The sequence below is a fragment of the Oncorhynchus keta genome, chromosome 17, assembly GCF_023373465.1.
Source record: "Oncorhynchus keta strain PuntledgeMale-10-30-2019 chromosome 17, Oket_V2, whole genome shotgun sequence".
Classification (NCBI taxonomy): Eukaryota; Metazoa; Chordata; class Actinopteri; order Salmoniformes; family Salmonidae; genus Oncorhynchus; species Oncorhynchus keta.
Genome location: NC_068437.1, coordinates 23,433,358 through 23,450,085, shown reverse-complemented (window position 1 = coordinate 23,450,085; position 16,728 = coordinate 23,433,358). Strand labels below are relative to the sequence as shown.

General features: G+C 40.9%; 2 protein-coding genes across 13 annotated transcripts in view; one reads left to right on the top strand and one right to left on the bottom strand.

The window, feature by feature from the left end:
* Nucleotides 1–16,728, top strand: part of nup93 (nucleoporin 93) — a 52,809-nt gene that overhangs the window by 3,211 nt on the left and 32,870 nt on the right. For 2 of the 12 annotated variants that reach the window (XM_035790979.2, XM_035790978.2), the window contains exon 1: nt 16,153–16,276. The exons of 3 other annotated variants lie outside the window; for them this stretch is intronic. In XM_035790979.2, coding sequence (XP_035646872.1) covers nt 16,213–16,276 — 64 coding nt within the window. In that variant the 5' untranslated portion in view covers nt 16,153–16,212. Of the gene's footprint in view, nt 1–6,482; nt 6,695–16,152; nt 16,377–16,728 lie in introns of those variants that run through there. 7 more of the 12 variants (XM_052465719.1, XM_052465712.1, XM_052465716.1 and 4 more) reach the window with 7 other exon arrangements.
* On the bottom strand, nt 8,348–9,918 carry LOC127908228 (Bardet-Biedl syndrome 2 protein homolog). Its single transcript, XM_052465721.1, has 2 exons — nt 8,750–9,918; nt 8,348–8,636 (listed from the first exon to the last, which is right to left on the bottom strand). The coding sequence occupies exons 1-2, from the start codon at nt 8,951–8,953 to the stop codon at nt 8,481–8,483; spliced, it is 360 nt and encodes a 119-aa protein (XP_052321681.1). The 5' UTR covers nt 8,954–9,918; the 3' UTR covers nt 8,348–8,480.

The following is a 16,728-nucleotide window of genomic DNA, read 5'->3' as shown; positions in this document are numbered from 1 at the left end:
AAACTCTTCTTAGAGCTGACCGCCCGGCCAAACTGAGCAATCGTGGGAGAAGTGCCTTGGTCAGGGAGGTGACCAAGAACCTGATGGTCACTCTGACAGAGCTCCAGAGTTCCTCTGTGGAAATGGCAGAAACTTCCAGAAAGACAACCCTCTCTGCAGCACTCCACCAATCAGACCTTTGTGCTAGAGTGGCTAGATGGAAGCCACTCCTCAGTAAAAAAAGCACATGACAGCCCACTTGGAGTTTGCCAAAAGGCACCTAAACACTCTCAGACCATGAGAAACAAGATGATCTTGTCTGATGAAACCAAGATTGAACTCTTTAGCCTGAATGCCACGCGTCGCGTCTGGAGGGAACCTGGCACCATCCCTATGGTGAAGCATGGTGGTGGTAGCATCACGCTGTGGGGATGTTTTCAGCGGCAAGAACTGGGAGACCAGTCAGGATTGAGGCAAAGATGAACAGAACAAAGTACAGAGAGATCATTGATGAAAACCTGCTCCAGAGTGCTCAGGACCTCAGACTGGGGTGAAGGTTCACCTTCCAACAGGACAACGACCCTAAGCACGCAGCCAAGACAACTTCAGGACAAGTCTCTGAATGTCCTTGAGTGGCCCTGCCAGAACCCGGACTTGAACCTGATCGGACATCTCTGGAGAGACCTAAAAATAGCTGTGCAGCAACACTCCCCATCCAACCTGACAGACCTTGAGAGGATCTGCAGAGAAGAATGGGAGAAACTCCCCAAATACTGGTGTGCCAAGCTTGTAGCGTCATACCCAAGAAGACTCAAGGCTGCAATCGCAGCCAAAGGTGCTTCAACAATGTACTGAGTAAAGGGTTTGAATATTAATGTAAATGTGATATTTCCGTTTTTAAATTTGTATAAATTAGCTAAACTTTCTAAACCTGTTTTTGCTTTGTCATTGTGGGGTATTGTGTGTAGATTGAGGATGAAAAAACAATTCAATCTATTTTAGAATAAGGCTGTAACCTAATAAAATGTGGAAAAAGTCAAGGGGTCTGAATTATTTGCGAAGGCACTGTAGACACCAAAATGGTGGCACAATACTAAAACGAAAATAACCAATCACAGTACATATTGTGAGTTTGTTCTACTGGATGCTTATTCTGAGATGAGTATGAAATCTAATCATCACTGCTGGAGATGCATGTAAAACAGTATAACCTAAGACCGTCCGCTATTTAGCGCGCACCACCGCTAACTCCTTTTCCACAGCAACCAGTGATCCGGGTCAACAGCATCAATGTAACAATACAACTTCACGTCCGTCCCCTCGTCCATACCCGGGCTCGAACCAGGGACCCTCTGCGCACATCAACAACTGACACCCACCCATTTAGCGAACCGCTAACTAGCCGTTTCACATCCGTTACACATGCATGTTGCATCCACTTGAAAACTACCCTCATAAACTTTGTTTTTACACTGCTGCTACTCACTGTTGACTATCTATGCATAGTCACTTTACCCCTACCTACATGTACAAATTACATCGACTAACCTGTACCCCTGCACATTGACTAGGTACTAGTACCCCTGTACATAGCCTCTTTGTTATTGAGTTACTTTTTATTTTTTACTTTAGTTTATTTCGTAAATATTTTCTTAACTATATTTATTGAACTGAATTGTTGGTTAAGAGCTTGTAAGTCAACATTTCACGATAAGGTCTACTACACCTGTTGTACTCGGCACATGTGACAAATAACATTTGATTTTGAAACGGCTTACTCCAGGCGCCCGCTGGGTGTCCCGGCGTTCCATGTTCATTGCATTGGCTCCAAGTATTCCAAAATAGCCAACAAAGATAAACAGATACCTAGATAGATGGCATAGCTATGACTAATTAAAATATTGTTAATAATAGAGTGCAACATTTCAGTAATTATCTTTCCCAAATGAACACATCCACAAGATAGTCAGCGATTGTAACTCATCGCAGATAACAACGTTCACTACTTACTATAGCTAGGTATATTTATTCCCCCATTTCCATATGCAACAAGACATGAGATATGCCGACAGAACATACAAAGCATTTCATATAGTTAGCCCATTTGATAAAGCGAGACGATATCTTACCGAAGCCCTCGATCTTTAACTGTCAATGTTTCTAGGTTAGCTAGCTAGCTATAACCATGCAAAGGCAGTTATTTAAATTCAAAAATATATATATTGCAAATGACTTCACTTGTCACTCAAAGCTGCTCAAGTTACTTTGTCGCGAACACATTATTCCACAGTACCAAATAAGTGCTTTGAAGTCATCATCGTTCATGGAGTTTAGAATATATTTCTGTATTGATCATGATTCGGGTAAATTTGTTTTATATATATATGTAACAGTAAATATTTAGACCTCCCCTCGCCCATAGCCGGGCGCGAACCAGAAACCCTCTGCACACATCAACAACAGTAATCCTCGAAGCATCGTTACCCATCGCTCCACAGAGCAAGGGGAACCACTACTTCAAGGTCTCAGAGCAAGTGACGTCACCGATTGAAACGCTATGGAGCTCAGTTTGCCGTTTCACATCCGTTTCATATACATGATGAAATATTAAAGTATTTATAATAGGCATGTAGAATAGTTCTGAATGCATCATTGTTTTTATTTTCATAACTCATTTGTATGGAGTTTAGAAAATATTTCTGTATTTGATCATGATTCTTATTAGGGTAAATGTGTTTTATATATATGATGAAATATGAAAGTATTTATGAAAGGCATGTAGAATAGTTCTGAATGCATCATTGTTTTTGTTTTCTTAACTGTCATTTGTAATTAATTGTAGGTCTGGCTGCTGGCGGTGACTATTCTTATTACGTAGCACAATGCTTGTGGTATGACACAGCTCATTTACTCAGGCAAGATATTCTAGAAAAATACTAACACTCAGTCGACATGCGCAAAGTGATTCATTCACATTCGAATGTTGCTCATAAGCAAAGCTCGTGTGCAGATAAAGGATGCACGGGACTGGAAGCTCTCAACACAGCACCAATGACAACACCACTCCCGAAAAAGTGACAACTGAACCGTTTAATAATTTGCGTACCGTGTGCACTGTGCACGGTAACGATGACTGTCCAACCGAAAACCAGTCAACAATGTAGTGATTTGTAAATCGTCGTTTTAATATATATTTCCATAAACACTAGGCCTATTCAAATTCTTCCCAACAAGTAATATAATTATATTAACTTTGTCGCATTCTAATCTATAGGCCTATGTCGAGATTAGATTATAGTATATAACAAGTTAAATCATCATGAATTTGAACATTACAATTAGATCGTGCCTGTAAAATAACAATATAATGGCTTGATTGATTACAACACTCCAGACCCTGGGGGTTATTGAAGGCATTCCTAAAAACAAAAAATATCCCAATAAATGTTTGTATAGTTAAATAAATATAGGTGTAGCCTTAATTAATCGATGATCAACGTGGTAATCAGGTTTATGTAACAGGCTATGGAATTTGGAAACAATAGGAAACTCTTCCTTGATTATTTTCGCGCAGTATAATGAAATAACCCGGGTGCAAACCCTGATCGTCTGAACGCGAGACTGTTTTGCACACGGCACCCGTCTGTCCCTGACGCTATAAAAACGGTGCTTCGCCAAAGAGAAATTTAAAGCTTGCAACTCAACAGTGAAATTAAGCTGAAATACTTCATTTGACTAAAGAAGCGCGATCAAAAACTGAAAAATGGATCCTTGTGAATGCTCTAAAAGTACGTTTTCATGTATATTGATTAATATAATCAGAATGTAGGCCTATTTATTCGAAAACCAACTACCTGTCATTTTGATCATCTATTAACGCAACTGTCTATTTGTAGCTGGCTCTTGCAACTGCGGTGGATCCTGCAAGTGCTCAAACTGCGCATGCACCAGTTGTAAGAAAAGTAAGTAGTTTTTTTCGGTTTTGTTTTTGCATTCTAAATACCATTTCAGATTGCCCATGTAGGTATATTTACCAAATCTCTTCTCAATTGGGTCTGGTGGCACGTTAAATGGACGGGCTGGGCACCCTATGTGATAATCCAGTGGGAAGGTAATTTACCACATATACAACTGGAGAGAAATCCACGTAAACGCCCCCAACTGGTAATTACTAGTGGGGAAAACTCGTCTTATGTCCTGAGCGCCGACTTCTCTCTCATGCTGGCTTCACCTACTAAGGAAATGATTTGATAACTGCAATTTTGGCAAAAATTCAACTGCACAACTTTTATGAAAAGCAATGTAATTTTTAACACATGTTTACCAGCATGATGGTTGACACTGTTGGCCATTAGAAACGGTTTCTCTCAATGAGTTCAAAGATGATATTGACCAACTGGTCAATACCATCTTCCCACTTAGTTATGAACACCTGGTAGCCTAATTAGGCTCTTCAAGAGGACTCTGAACTAGGAAGGTTTTAATTAAGTTGACCACAACTGGGGAGACAAGTTGACAACTCATCCTAGAGCCTTATTAATAGGTTTTGTAATAGTCTGTCATTGGTCATCACTAATCAATTGTTTTTGTCCCATCAGGTTGCTGCCCCTGCTGTCCTTCCGACTGCAGTAAATGTGCTTCAGGCTGTGTGTGCAAGGGCAAGACCTGCGACACCAGCTGTTGTCAGTGAGGCCTGGTGCATTACCGTGACAATGCAGTCATTCCCTACGAAATTGGTTGTACCATCTTGAGCCTAGACTTAGTACTTTGTCAGTTAAATGTAAGAAAATAAATTAAATTAAACTTCCAAGTTTGACTTTCATTTGGGTTACTGGGGATGGGTAACAACACAATGTTTAGTAACCTGGTGTCTACATGTTTCTTGATTCCCTCCCAAATTAAGTGGGTGATTCGCTTAGTTAACCGTCAGTTTCCATTTAATTTTTGTACTGGTAATTTGTCTAAATACGAAATGTAATTCTTAACAGATCCCCATTAGCTGTTCTTGGGGTCCAAACACTAAGGCTCTTACATCAAAGAGGACCGTAAATAGCGTAACACATACAAAATGTTTAACACTAAACAATGTGTGCTAGAATGTCTTCACTTTACCTGCTGTTCCGTAAGGTGAATTATTAGTTTGCAATCTGACCTCTCATAGTCTTTGTGATTGAAGACCTTTTAGCATGTCTTGTGGTGTGCATGGGTGTCCGAGCTGTGTGCTGGTAGTTTATACAGAGCTCGGAGCATTCAGCTTGTCAACCTCTCACTTTGACCCATGAACGATTGACATGCCGCCCTGTTCTGAGCAAATTGTAATTTTCTTAAGTCTTTGTGGCACCTGACCACACGACTGAACAGTAGTCCAGCTGTGACAACTAGGGCCGGTAGGACCTGCCTTGTTAGTGATAAGGTAGAGCAGTGCTTTATGGACAGACTTCTCGCTATCTTAGCTACTGTCTCACTGACCATGACAAGTTACAATCCAGAGTTACTCCAAGCAGTTTGTGGTTAATATTTAGCTAGTTGGGTTTGGGAAGGGGTTAGCTAACTTGCTATCAAGTTAAAATGCTAGTTGTCTGTGATTCTGGTTACCCTCTTAGGTTAATTAAGTTACATATTATACCGATTTTGTGTCCTGTAGTTATGTCTAGTCTGAGACCAGGATGGACAGCCACCTCAGACAACCCTCATTTTATTGTTAAATGGCCTGAGTAAATGTATCCACAATATGCTATACTGTGTCTCCCTAACAATGAAGGCTAGAATAGGCTTGTAAGTATTTGGATGGGAGACACATGGGAACCAATTGCTGCTGGGGACCAAAGTCTGGCCCTCAAGTAGACTGTTGCAGCGTAATTGTGGGGTTAATGTGAAGGTCACACAGTCCTGACTCAATGGTTCCTGCAAATCTAAGCTCTTATTACCTGTCCTTGACCAAGTGTCTGCTACCTGCTGGTATCTAATCTTCAATGCAAATCTAAATACTACACACAGGTCTGTCATGCATAAGTTTAAGTGCCTAATTGTCCTTTTTCCACTACGTTTTTGTTTATGTATAGATGGGTTGGCCAACATCACGAAAATGATGCGCACGCATTGTAGCGTGGAGTGACACGTGAATAAACTGTTCTAACACCGTTCAACCTGCATGTCAACACTGCTTTGAGATGAGTGATTAATAGTAGATTAGGTTGAGGAGTGTTTTACTTTTTGGGTGTTTAGTTACCAATTAGGCATAGCAGGCCTGTCACACTTTATAAAAAAGGCATATTGTATTCATTTATTTAACCTTCATTTAACTAGGCAAGTCAGTTATGCAAGCACATGAAGGGATTGAAAAATGACAATTGCAATACATGATAATTTTGTCCCCATCCCTAATGAGGATGAGGCAGACTCAACCAAAAGGGGTTGGGTTGGAGGCTGAGATCCCACTCCTTCATGATGACGGTATAGGCACAAGGTTGCGTGACTTCTCGATCTACCACCTCCATTACACTCCGGCGCAGCAGGTGGCGGCAGAGAGCTGCCCACAAGTAAAAAGCGCAATGTCGTTTTGGAAAACGAGACATCATCCAATCACCGTAGACCTCAGAAGTGCCGGGGTAAAATGTATGTACGACGGGGGTGAAAAATGAGATAAGCGCAAAATAACTGTTATAACTATTAGTTGTGGAACAAGGGAAAGGATCATTTGCTATCTAGGCTTCTTGTAAGTTGCCCAGCTAATACGCGTTATAACTAGCAAGGAATGATACTAGTTATTGTAGTTATCCTGCTAGCTGATACTAGCACCATTCATCAGTACGCGGTCTGTCCTTGCCAAGCATGACACTAGCCAGTTTGCTAACGTGCTTTCCGTTGTACCTGTCTAACGTTAGCTAAATTAATGACTTATTTTAATGTTGATGGCATAAAATGTGTAATTCGTATTTAAGTTTTTGTAGACAGTCATATCAAAATCTATTCGTAGTAAGAGGCTCACCACGATAGCAAGTTAGCTTAATAGCTAATCGTGCTAAGGGGGCATGCGCGCGTTGGGTTCGATTTTCTGACGACTGGGGAAAAGGGTAAGATTAGTTTGTACATGGTGTGGCCCGTGACAGATTAATAAACACTGATTTATATAGAACCAGTCCAGTGATCAGTCCTGGTCCGGACAACATAAGTACATACACATTACATACAGCCTTTAATTATTTTTAAGTAAAAAAAGTTTTCATCAAGAATGTTTTGTGGTATCTGGAATGATTGATATCTGGAATCAGTCATTAGGCCTAAACAGCAGACAGTCACTGATTTGTTTAAATGACATGTTCCCAGCTAGGATTAGGATAGCTAGAAGTCAGATTGTTACAGGCTAACTCAGCCTTACTTACAGGTTAGGTACTTGTTGGTGTATTATAGAGAATTTTCGACCAACCTTAACTTGGCAATAGCCTACTTCCTCAATTCCCAACTTGGAAGAAGACAACAAATGCTTTAGAAAACGCTCTGTCAATAAAGTTAAAAAACAAAACATTGCTCCATGAAGTCATCCAACAATGTGTAGGCTGCCATATTGTCTATTTAAAATATTTTCTCATTGTTCTCTCATTGTTCTCTGTGCTATGCCAAACTGAACCGATCTAATAACTCCTATCAGCTGAAATGGATGATGCAATATTTTAACACAATTTAAGTGACTAAGATACTGTAGAACAGTGTGGAGTGCAGTTTATACATATGAGATGAGTAATGCTAGATACAGCACTTTATTACAGTGGCTACTGATCCATTTCTAAAAGTGGCCAGTGATTCCTAATCTATGTCTATAGGCATCTGCCTCTGATGTGCTAGTAATGGCTGTTTAGCAGTCTGATGTCCTTGAGATAGATGTTTTTAGTCTCTCGGTCCCAGCTTTGATGCACCTGTACTGACCTCGCCTTCTGGATAAATGTGGGGTGACCAGGCAGTGTGGTTGATGTCCTTGATGATCTTTTTGGCCTTCCTATGGTATTGGGTGCTGTAGGTGTCCAGGAGGGCAGGAAGTTTTCCCCCCGGTAATGCGTTGGGCATACCACACCACCCACTGGAAAGCTTTGCGGTTGTGGGTGGGTGGTGCAGTTGCCGTACCAGGCGGTCATACAGCCCGACAGGATGCACTCAATTGTGCATCTGTATACCCTAATGTCAAAGTCCTCTGATCTGACAAGAAGCTGCAAAGACCAGACAAAATAAAATATACACAGTATATGACCCATTTTAGGATCTCGTATATTTATGTAATAACAACATTTAAAGTCGTCTAGCTGTACATTGCAAAGTACTTGCTTTCATCTTTGGATAAAACTTCTGCTAAATAAAATGTCACCTAATTTTTTTCAATTACCAGTAAAAGCACAGATAACCAATGACCGGACATTATCCCCCGTGTCCTGAAAAGGAACCCAGACAAACAAACAAATAATTTCCTCAATTGTGGTAAAACTATTTCTATTTCAATGTTAGACAACAGTTCATATGATAAAGAGGAACACAATCCATACTGTCCAGAACTGGTCGTTCCCCTCACAGTCAAATCCTTGTAGGGCACAGTTTCCTCCGATGATGGTGAGGGGGTACTCAATGTTCGCCAATTTCCCTAAAGCGATGGCATTGTCCCCATCTGTCACCTAGAGGAAAGGAAATAGCATCATTATTTGCAAAACTGTATTATTATGTAATACTACTACAACAGAAGCATGATTATGTTGTATCATTGCTTCCTATCCAGTTCTTGGCTCACCTCTCTGTTGAAGATGTCAGCAATTTTGTGTACATCATAGGCCAGGTTTGTCTGGGTGCCCACGAGGAGCGTGTCTCCAGTGGTGTTGGGTCGTCGAGTACCAGCTGTCAAGCAGCTCAATGCCTGGTTGATGTTGAGCAAAGAGATGTCTGAGTCCTGGGCACTCTGGCTCAGACGGTAGGCTGCCTGCCACTGGCCACGCATGTGAGGGTTATGGATGAACACCTGAGAAGAGAGAAGATTGAATTACTTGAGCTGGAGTGCTATATTACGATGCATCAAGCTTCATGCATATATGTCAATGGGAACTACCAAAGGGAACTGGGCGAGGCCTTACATTCCCTGATTGTGTGACTGCAGTGAGACATGGGTGGATCCCTTTAAACTTGCCCATTGTAACCATGCAAGGGCTTATTTTATGGTTCATCTTGAGGGTGATTGCCTTCGGAATGTATTCAGGCCCCTTGACTTTTTCCAAATGTTGTTATGTTACAGCCTTATTCTAGAATATATATATTTTTTTATCCTCAGCCATCGACACACAATAGCCGATAACGAAAACTGAAAACAGGTTTTTAGACATTTGTGAAAATGTATTTAAAAAAAACAACTGAAATACCTCATTTAGATAACTATTCAGACCCTTTGCAATGAGACTCGAAATTGAGCTCAGGTGCATCCTGTTTCCATTGATATTCCTGAGATGTTTCCACAACTTGATTGGAGTCCACCTGTTGTAAATTCAATTGATATGACATGATTTGGAAAGGCACACACCTGTCTATATAAGGTCTCACAGTTGACAGTGCATGTCAGAACAAAAAACCAAGCCATGGGGGTGAAGGAATTGTCAGTAGAGCTCCGAGACAGGATTGTGTCGAGGCACAGATCTGGAGAACCAAAAATCATTCTTAAATGGAAGAAGTTTGGAACCACCAAAACTCTTCTTAGAGCTGACCGCCCGGCCAAACTGAGCAATCGTGGGAGAAGTGCCTTGGTCAGGGAGGTGACCAAGAACCTGATGGTCACTCTGACAGAGCTCCAGAGTTCCTCTGTGGAAATGGCAGAAACTTCCAGAAAGACAACCCTCTCTGCAGCACTCCACCAATCAGACCTTTGTGCTAGAGTGGCTAGATGGAAGCCACTCCTCAGTAAAAAAAGCACATGACAGCCCACTTGGAGTTTGCCAAAAGGCACCTAAACACTCTCAGACCATGAGAAACAAGATGATCTTGTCTGATGAAACCAAGATTGAACTCTTTAGCCTGAATGCCACGCGTCTGGAGGGAACCTGGCACCATCCCTATGGTGAAGCATGGTGGTGGTAGCATCACGCTGTGGGGATGTTTTCAGCGGCAAGAACTGGGAGACCAGTCAGGATTGAGGCAAAGATGAACAGAACAAAGTACAGAGAGATCATTGATGAAAACCTGCTCCAGAGTGCTCAGGACCTCAGACTGGGGTGAAGGTTCACCTTCCAACAGGACAACGACCCTAAGCACGCAGCCAAGACAACTTCAGGACAAGTCTCTGAATGTCCTTGAGTGGCCCTGCCAGAACCCGGACTTGAACCTGATCGGACATCTCTGGAGAGACCTAAAAATAGCTGTGCAGCAACACTCCCCATCCAACCTGACAGACCTTGAGAGGATCTGCAGAGAAGAATGGGAGAAACTCCCCAAATACTGGTGTGCCAAGCTTGTAGCGTCATACCCAAGAAGACTCAAGGCTGCAATCGCAGCCAAAGGTGCTTCAACAATGTACTGAGTAAAGGGTTTGAATATTAATGTAAATGTGATATTTCCGTTTTTAAATTTGTATAAATTAGCTAAACTTTCTAAACCTGTTTTTGCTTTGTCATTGTGGGGTATTGTGTGTAGATTGAGGATGAAAAAACAATTCAATCTATTTTAGAATAAGGCTGTAACCTAATAAAATGTGGAAAAGTCAAGGGGTCTGAATTATTTGCGAAGGCACTGTAGACACCAAAATGGTGGCACAATACTAAAACGAAAATAACCAATCACAGTACATATTGTGAGTTTGTTCTACTGGATGCTTATTCTGAGATGAGTATGAAATCTAATCATCACTGCTGGAGATGCATGTAAAACAGTATAACCTAAGACCGTCCGCTATTTAGCGCACCACCGCTAACTCCTTTTCCACAGCAACCAGTGATCCGGGTCAACAGCATCAATGTAACAATACAACTTCACGTCCGTCCCCTCGTCCATACCCGGGCTCGAACCAGGGACCCTCTGCGCACATCAACAACTGACACCCACCCATTTAGCGAACCGCTAACTAGCCGTTTCACATCCGTTACACATGCATGTTGCATCCACTTGAAAACTACCCTCATAAACTTTGTTTTTACACTGCTGCTACTCACTGTTGACTATCTATGCATAGTCACTTTACCCCTACCTACATGTACAAATTACATCGACTAACCTGTACCCCTGCACATTGACTAGGTACTAGTACCCCCTGTACATAGCCTCTTTGTTATTGAGTTACTTTTTATTTTTTACTTTAGTTTATTTCGTAAATATTTTCTTAACTATATTTATTGAACTGAATTGTTGGTTAAGAGCTTGTAAGTCAACATTTCACGATAAGGTCTACTACACCTGTTGTACTCGGCACATGTGACAAATAACATTTGATTTTGAAACGGCTTACTCCAGGCGCCCGCTGGGTGTCCCGGCGTTCCATGTTCATTGCATTGGCTCCAAGTATTCCAAAATAGCCAACAAAGATAAACAGATACCTAGATAGATGGCATAGCTATGACTAATTAAAATATTGTTAATAATAGAGTGCAACATTTCAGTAATTATCTTTCCCAAATGAACACATCCACAAGATAGTCAGCGATTGTAACTCATCGCAGATAACAACGTTCACTACTTACTATAGCTAGGTATATTTATTCCCCCATTTCCATATGCAACAAGACATGAGATATGCCGACAGAACATACAAAGCATTTCATATAGTTAGCCCATTTGATAAAGCGAGACGATATCTTACCGAAGCCCTCGATCTTTAACTGTCAATGTTTCTAGGTTAGCTAGCTAGCTATAACCATGCAAAGGCAGTTATTTAAATTCAAAAATATATATATTGCAAATGACTTCACTTGTCACTCAAAGCTGCTCAAGTTACTTTGTCGCGAACACATTATTCCACAGTACCAAATAAGTGCTTTGAAGTCATCATCGTTCATGGAGTTTAGAATATATTTCTGTATTGATCATGATTCGGGTAAATTTGTTTTATATATATATGTAACAGTAAATATTTAGACCTCCCCTCGCCCATAGCCGGGCGCGAACCAGAAACCCTCTGCACACATCAACAACAGTAATCCTCGAAGCATCGTTACCCATCGCTCCACAGAGCAAGGGGAACCACTACTTCAAGGTCTCAGAGCAAGTGACGTCACCGATTGAAACGCTATGGAGCTCAGTTTGCCGTTTCACATCCGTTTCATATACATGATGAAATATTAAAGTATTTATAATAGGCATGTAGAATAGTTCTGAATGCATCATTGTTTTTATTTTCATAACTCATTTGTATGGAGTTTAGAAAATATTTCTGTATTTGATCATGATTCTTATTAGGGTAAATGTGTTTTATATATATGATGAAATATGAAAGTATTTATGAAAGGCATGTAGAATAGTTCTGAATGCATCATTGTTTTTGTTTTCTTAACTGTCATTTGTAATTAATTGTAGGTCTGGCTGCTGGCGGTGACTATTCTTATTACGTAGCACAATGCTTGTGGTATGACACAGCTCATTTACTCAGGCAAGATATTCTAGAAAAATACTAACACTCAGTCGACATGCGCAAAGTGATTCATTCACATTCGAATGTTGCTCATAAGCAAAGCTCGTGTGCAGATAAAGGATGCACGGGACTGGAAGCTCTCAACACAGCACCAATGACAACACCACTCCCGAAAAAGTGACAACTGAACCGTTTAATAATTTGCGTACCGTGTGCACTGTGCACGGTAACGATGACTGTCCAACCGAAAACCAGTCAACAATGTAGTGATTTGTAAATCGTCGTTTTAATATATATTTCCATAAACACTAGGCCTATTCAAATTCTTCCCAACAAGTAATATAATTATATTAACTTTGTCGCATTCTAATCTATAGGCCTATGTCGAGATTAGATTATAGTATATAACAAGTTAAATCATCATGAATTTGAACATTACAATTAGATCGTGCCTGTAAAATAACAATATAATGGCTTGATTGATTACAACACTCCAGACCCTGGGGGTTATTGAAGGCATTCCTAAAAACAAAAAATATCCCAATAAATGTTTGTATAGTTAAATAAATATAGGTGTAGCCTTAATTAATCGATGATCAACGTGGTAATCAGGTTTATGTAACAGGCTATGGAATTTGGAAACAATAGGAAACTCTTCCTTGATTATTTTCGCGCAGTATAATGAAATAACCCGGGTGCAAACCCTGATCGTCTGAACGCGAGACTGTTTTGCACACGGCACCCGTCTGTCCCTGACGCTATAAAAACGGTGCTTCGCCAAAGAGAAATTTAAAGCTTGCAACTCAACAGTGAAATTAAGCTGAAATACTTCATTTGACTAAAGAAGCGCGATCAAAAACTGAAAAATGGATCCTTGTGAATGCTCTAAAAGTACGTTTTCATGTATATTGATTAATATAATCAGAATGTAGGCCTATTTATTCGAAAACCAACTACCTGTCATTTTGATCATCTATTAACGCAACTGTCTATTTGTAGCTGGCTCTTGCAACTGCGGTGGATCCTGCAAGTGCTCAAACTGCGCATGCACCAGTTGTAAGAAAAGTAAGTAGTTTTTTTCGGTTTTGTTTTTGCATTCTAAATACCATTTCAGATTGCCCATGTAGGTATATTTACCAAATCTCTTCTCAATTGGGTCTGGTGGCACGTTAAATGGACGGGCTGGGCACCCTATGTGATAATCCAGTGGGAAGGTAATTTACCACATATACAACTGGAGAGAAATCCACGTAAACGCCCCCAACTGGTAATTACTAGTGGGGAAAACTCGTCTTATGTCCTGAGCGCCGACTTCTCTCTCATGCTGGCTTCACCTACTAAGGAAATGATTTGATAACTGCAATTTTGGCAAAAATTCAACTGCACAACTTTTATGAAAAGCAATGTAATTTTTAACACATGTTTACCAGCATGATGGTTGACACTGTTGGCCATTAGAAACGGTTTCTCTCAATGAGTTCAAAGATGATATTGACCAACTGGTCAATACCATCTTCCCACTTAGTTATGAACACCTGGTAGCCTAATTAGGCTCTTCAAGAGGACTCTGAACTAGGAAGGTTTTAATTAAGTTGACCACAACTGGGGAGACAAGTTGACAACTCATCCTAGAGCCTTATTAATAGGTTTTGTAATAGTCTGTCATTGGTCATCACTAATCAATTGTTTTTGTCCCATCAGGTTGCTGCCCCTGCTGTCCTTCCGACTGCAGTAAATGTGCTTCAGGCTGTGTGTGCAAGGGCAAGACCTGCGACACCAGCTGTTGTCAGTGAGGCCTGGTGCATTACCGTGACAATGCAGTCATTCCCTACGAAATTGGTTGTACCATCTTGAGCCTAGACTTAGTACTTTGTCAGTTAAATGTAAGAAAATAAATTAAATTAAACTTCCAAGTTTGACTTTCATTTGGGTTACTGGGGATGGGTAACAACACAATGTTTAGTAACCTGGTGTCTACATGTTTCTTGATTCCCTCCCAAATTAAGTGGGTGATTCGCTTAGTTAACCGTCAGTTTCCATTTAATTTTTGTACTGGTAATTTGTCTAAATACGAAATGTAATTCTTAACAGATCCCCATTAGCTGTTCTTGGGGTCCAAACACTAAGGCTCTTACATCAAAGAGGACCGTAAATAGCGTAACACATACAAAATGTTTAACACTAAACAATGTGTGCTAGAATGTCTTCACTTTACCTGCTGTTCCGTAAGGTGAATTATTAGTTTGCAATCTGACCTCTCATAGTCTTTGTGATTGAAGACCTTTTAGCATGTCTTGTGGTGTGCATGGGTGTCCGAGCTGTGTGCTGGTAGTTTATACAGAGCTCGGAGCATTCAGCTTGTCAACCTCTCACTTTGACCCATGAACGATTGACATGCCGCCCTGTTCTGAGCAAATTGTAATTTTCTTAAGTCTTTGTGGCACCTGACCACACGACTGAACAGTAGTCCAGCTGTGACAACTAGGGCCGGTAGGACCTGCCTTGTTAGTGATAAGGTAGAGCAGTGCTTTATGGACAGACTTCTCGCTATCTTAGCTACTGTCTCACTGACCATGACAAGTTACAATCCAGAGTTACTCCAAGCAGTTTGTGGTTAATATTTAGCTAGTTGGGTTTGGGAAGGGGTTAGCTAACTTGCTATCAAGTTAAAATGCTAGTTGTCTGTGATTCTGGTTACCCTCTTAGGTTAATTAAGTTACATATTATACCGATTTTGTGTCCTGTAGTTATGTCTAGTCTGAGACCAGGATGGACAGCCACCTCAGACAACCCTCATTTTATTGTTAAATGGCCTGAGTAAATGTATCCACAATATGCTATACTGTGTCTCCCTAACAATGAAGGCTAGAATAGGCTTGTAAGTATTTGGATGGGAGACACATGGGAACCAATTGCTGCTGGGGACCAAAGTCTGGCCCTCAAGTAGACTGTTGCAGCGTAATTGTGGGGTTAATGTGAAGGTCACACAGTCCTGACTCAATGGTTCCTGCAAATCTAAGCTCTTATTACCTGTCCTTGACCAAGTGTCTGCTACCTGCTGGTATCTAATCTTCAATGCAAATCTAAATACTACACACAGGTCTGTCATGCATAAGTTTAAGTGCCTAATTGTCCTTTTTCCACTACGTTTTTGTTTATGTATAGATGGGTTGGCCAACATCACGAAAATGATGCGCACGCATTGTAGCGTGGAGTGACACGTGAATAAACTGTTCTAACACCGTTCAACCTGCATGTCAACACTGCTTTGAGATGAGTGATTAATAGTAGATTAGGTTGAGGAGTGTTTTACTTTTTGGGTGTTTAGTTACCAATTAGGCATAGCAGGCCTGTCACACTTTATAAAAAAGGCATATTGTATTCATTTATTTAACCTTCATTTAACTAGGCAAGTCAGTTATGCAAGCACATGAAGGGATTGAAAAATGACAATTGCAATACATGATAATTTTGTCCCCATCCCTAATGAGGATGAGGCAGACTCAACCAAAAGGGGGGTTGGGTTGGAGGCTGAGATCCCACTCCTTCATGATGACGGTATAGGCACAAGGTTGCGTGACTTCTCGATCTACCACCTCCATTACACTCCGGCGCAGCAGGTGGCGGCAGAGAGCTGCCCACAAGTAAAAAGCGCAATGTCGTTTTGGAAAACGAGACATCATCCAATCACCGTAGACCTCAGAAGTGCCGGGGTAAAATGTATGTACGACGGGGGTGAAAAATGAGATAAGCGCAAAATAACTGTTATAACTATTAGTTGTGGAACAAGGGAAAGGATCATTTGCTATCTAGGCTTCTTGTAAGTTGCCCAGCTAATACGCGTTATAACTAGCAAGGAATGATACTAGTTATTGTAGTTATCCTGCTAGCTGATACTAGCACCATTCATCAGTACGCGGTCTGTCCTTGCCAAGCATGACACTAGCCAGTTTGCTAACGTGCTTTCCGTTGTACCTGTCTAACGTTAGCTAAATTAATGACTTATTTTAATGTTGATGGCATAAAATGTGTAATTCGTATTTAAGTTTTTGTAGACAGTCATATCAAAATCTATTCGTAGTAAGAGGCTCACCACGATAGCAAGTTAGCTTAATAGCTAATCGTGCTAAGGGGGCATGCGCGCGTTGGGTTCGATTTTCTGACGACTGGGG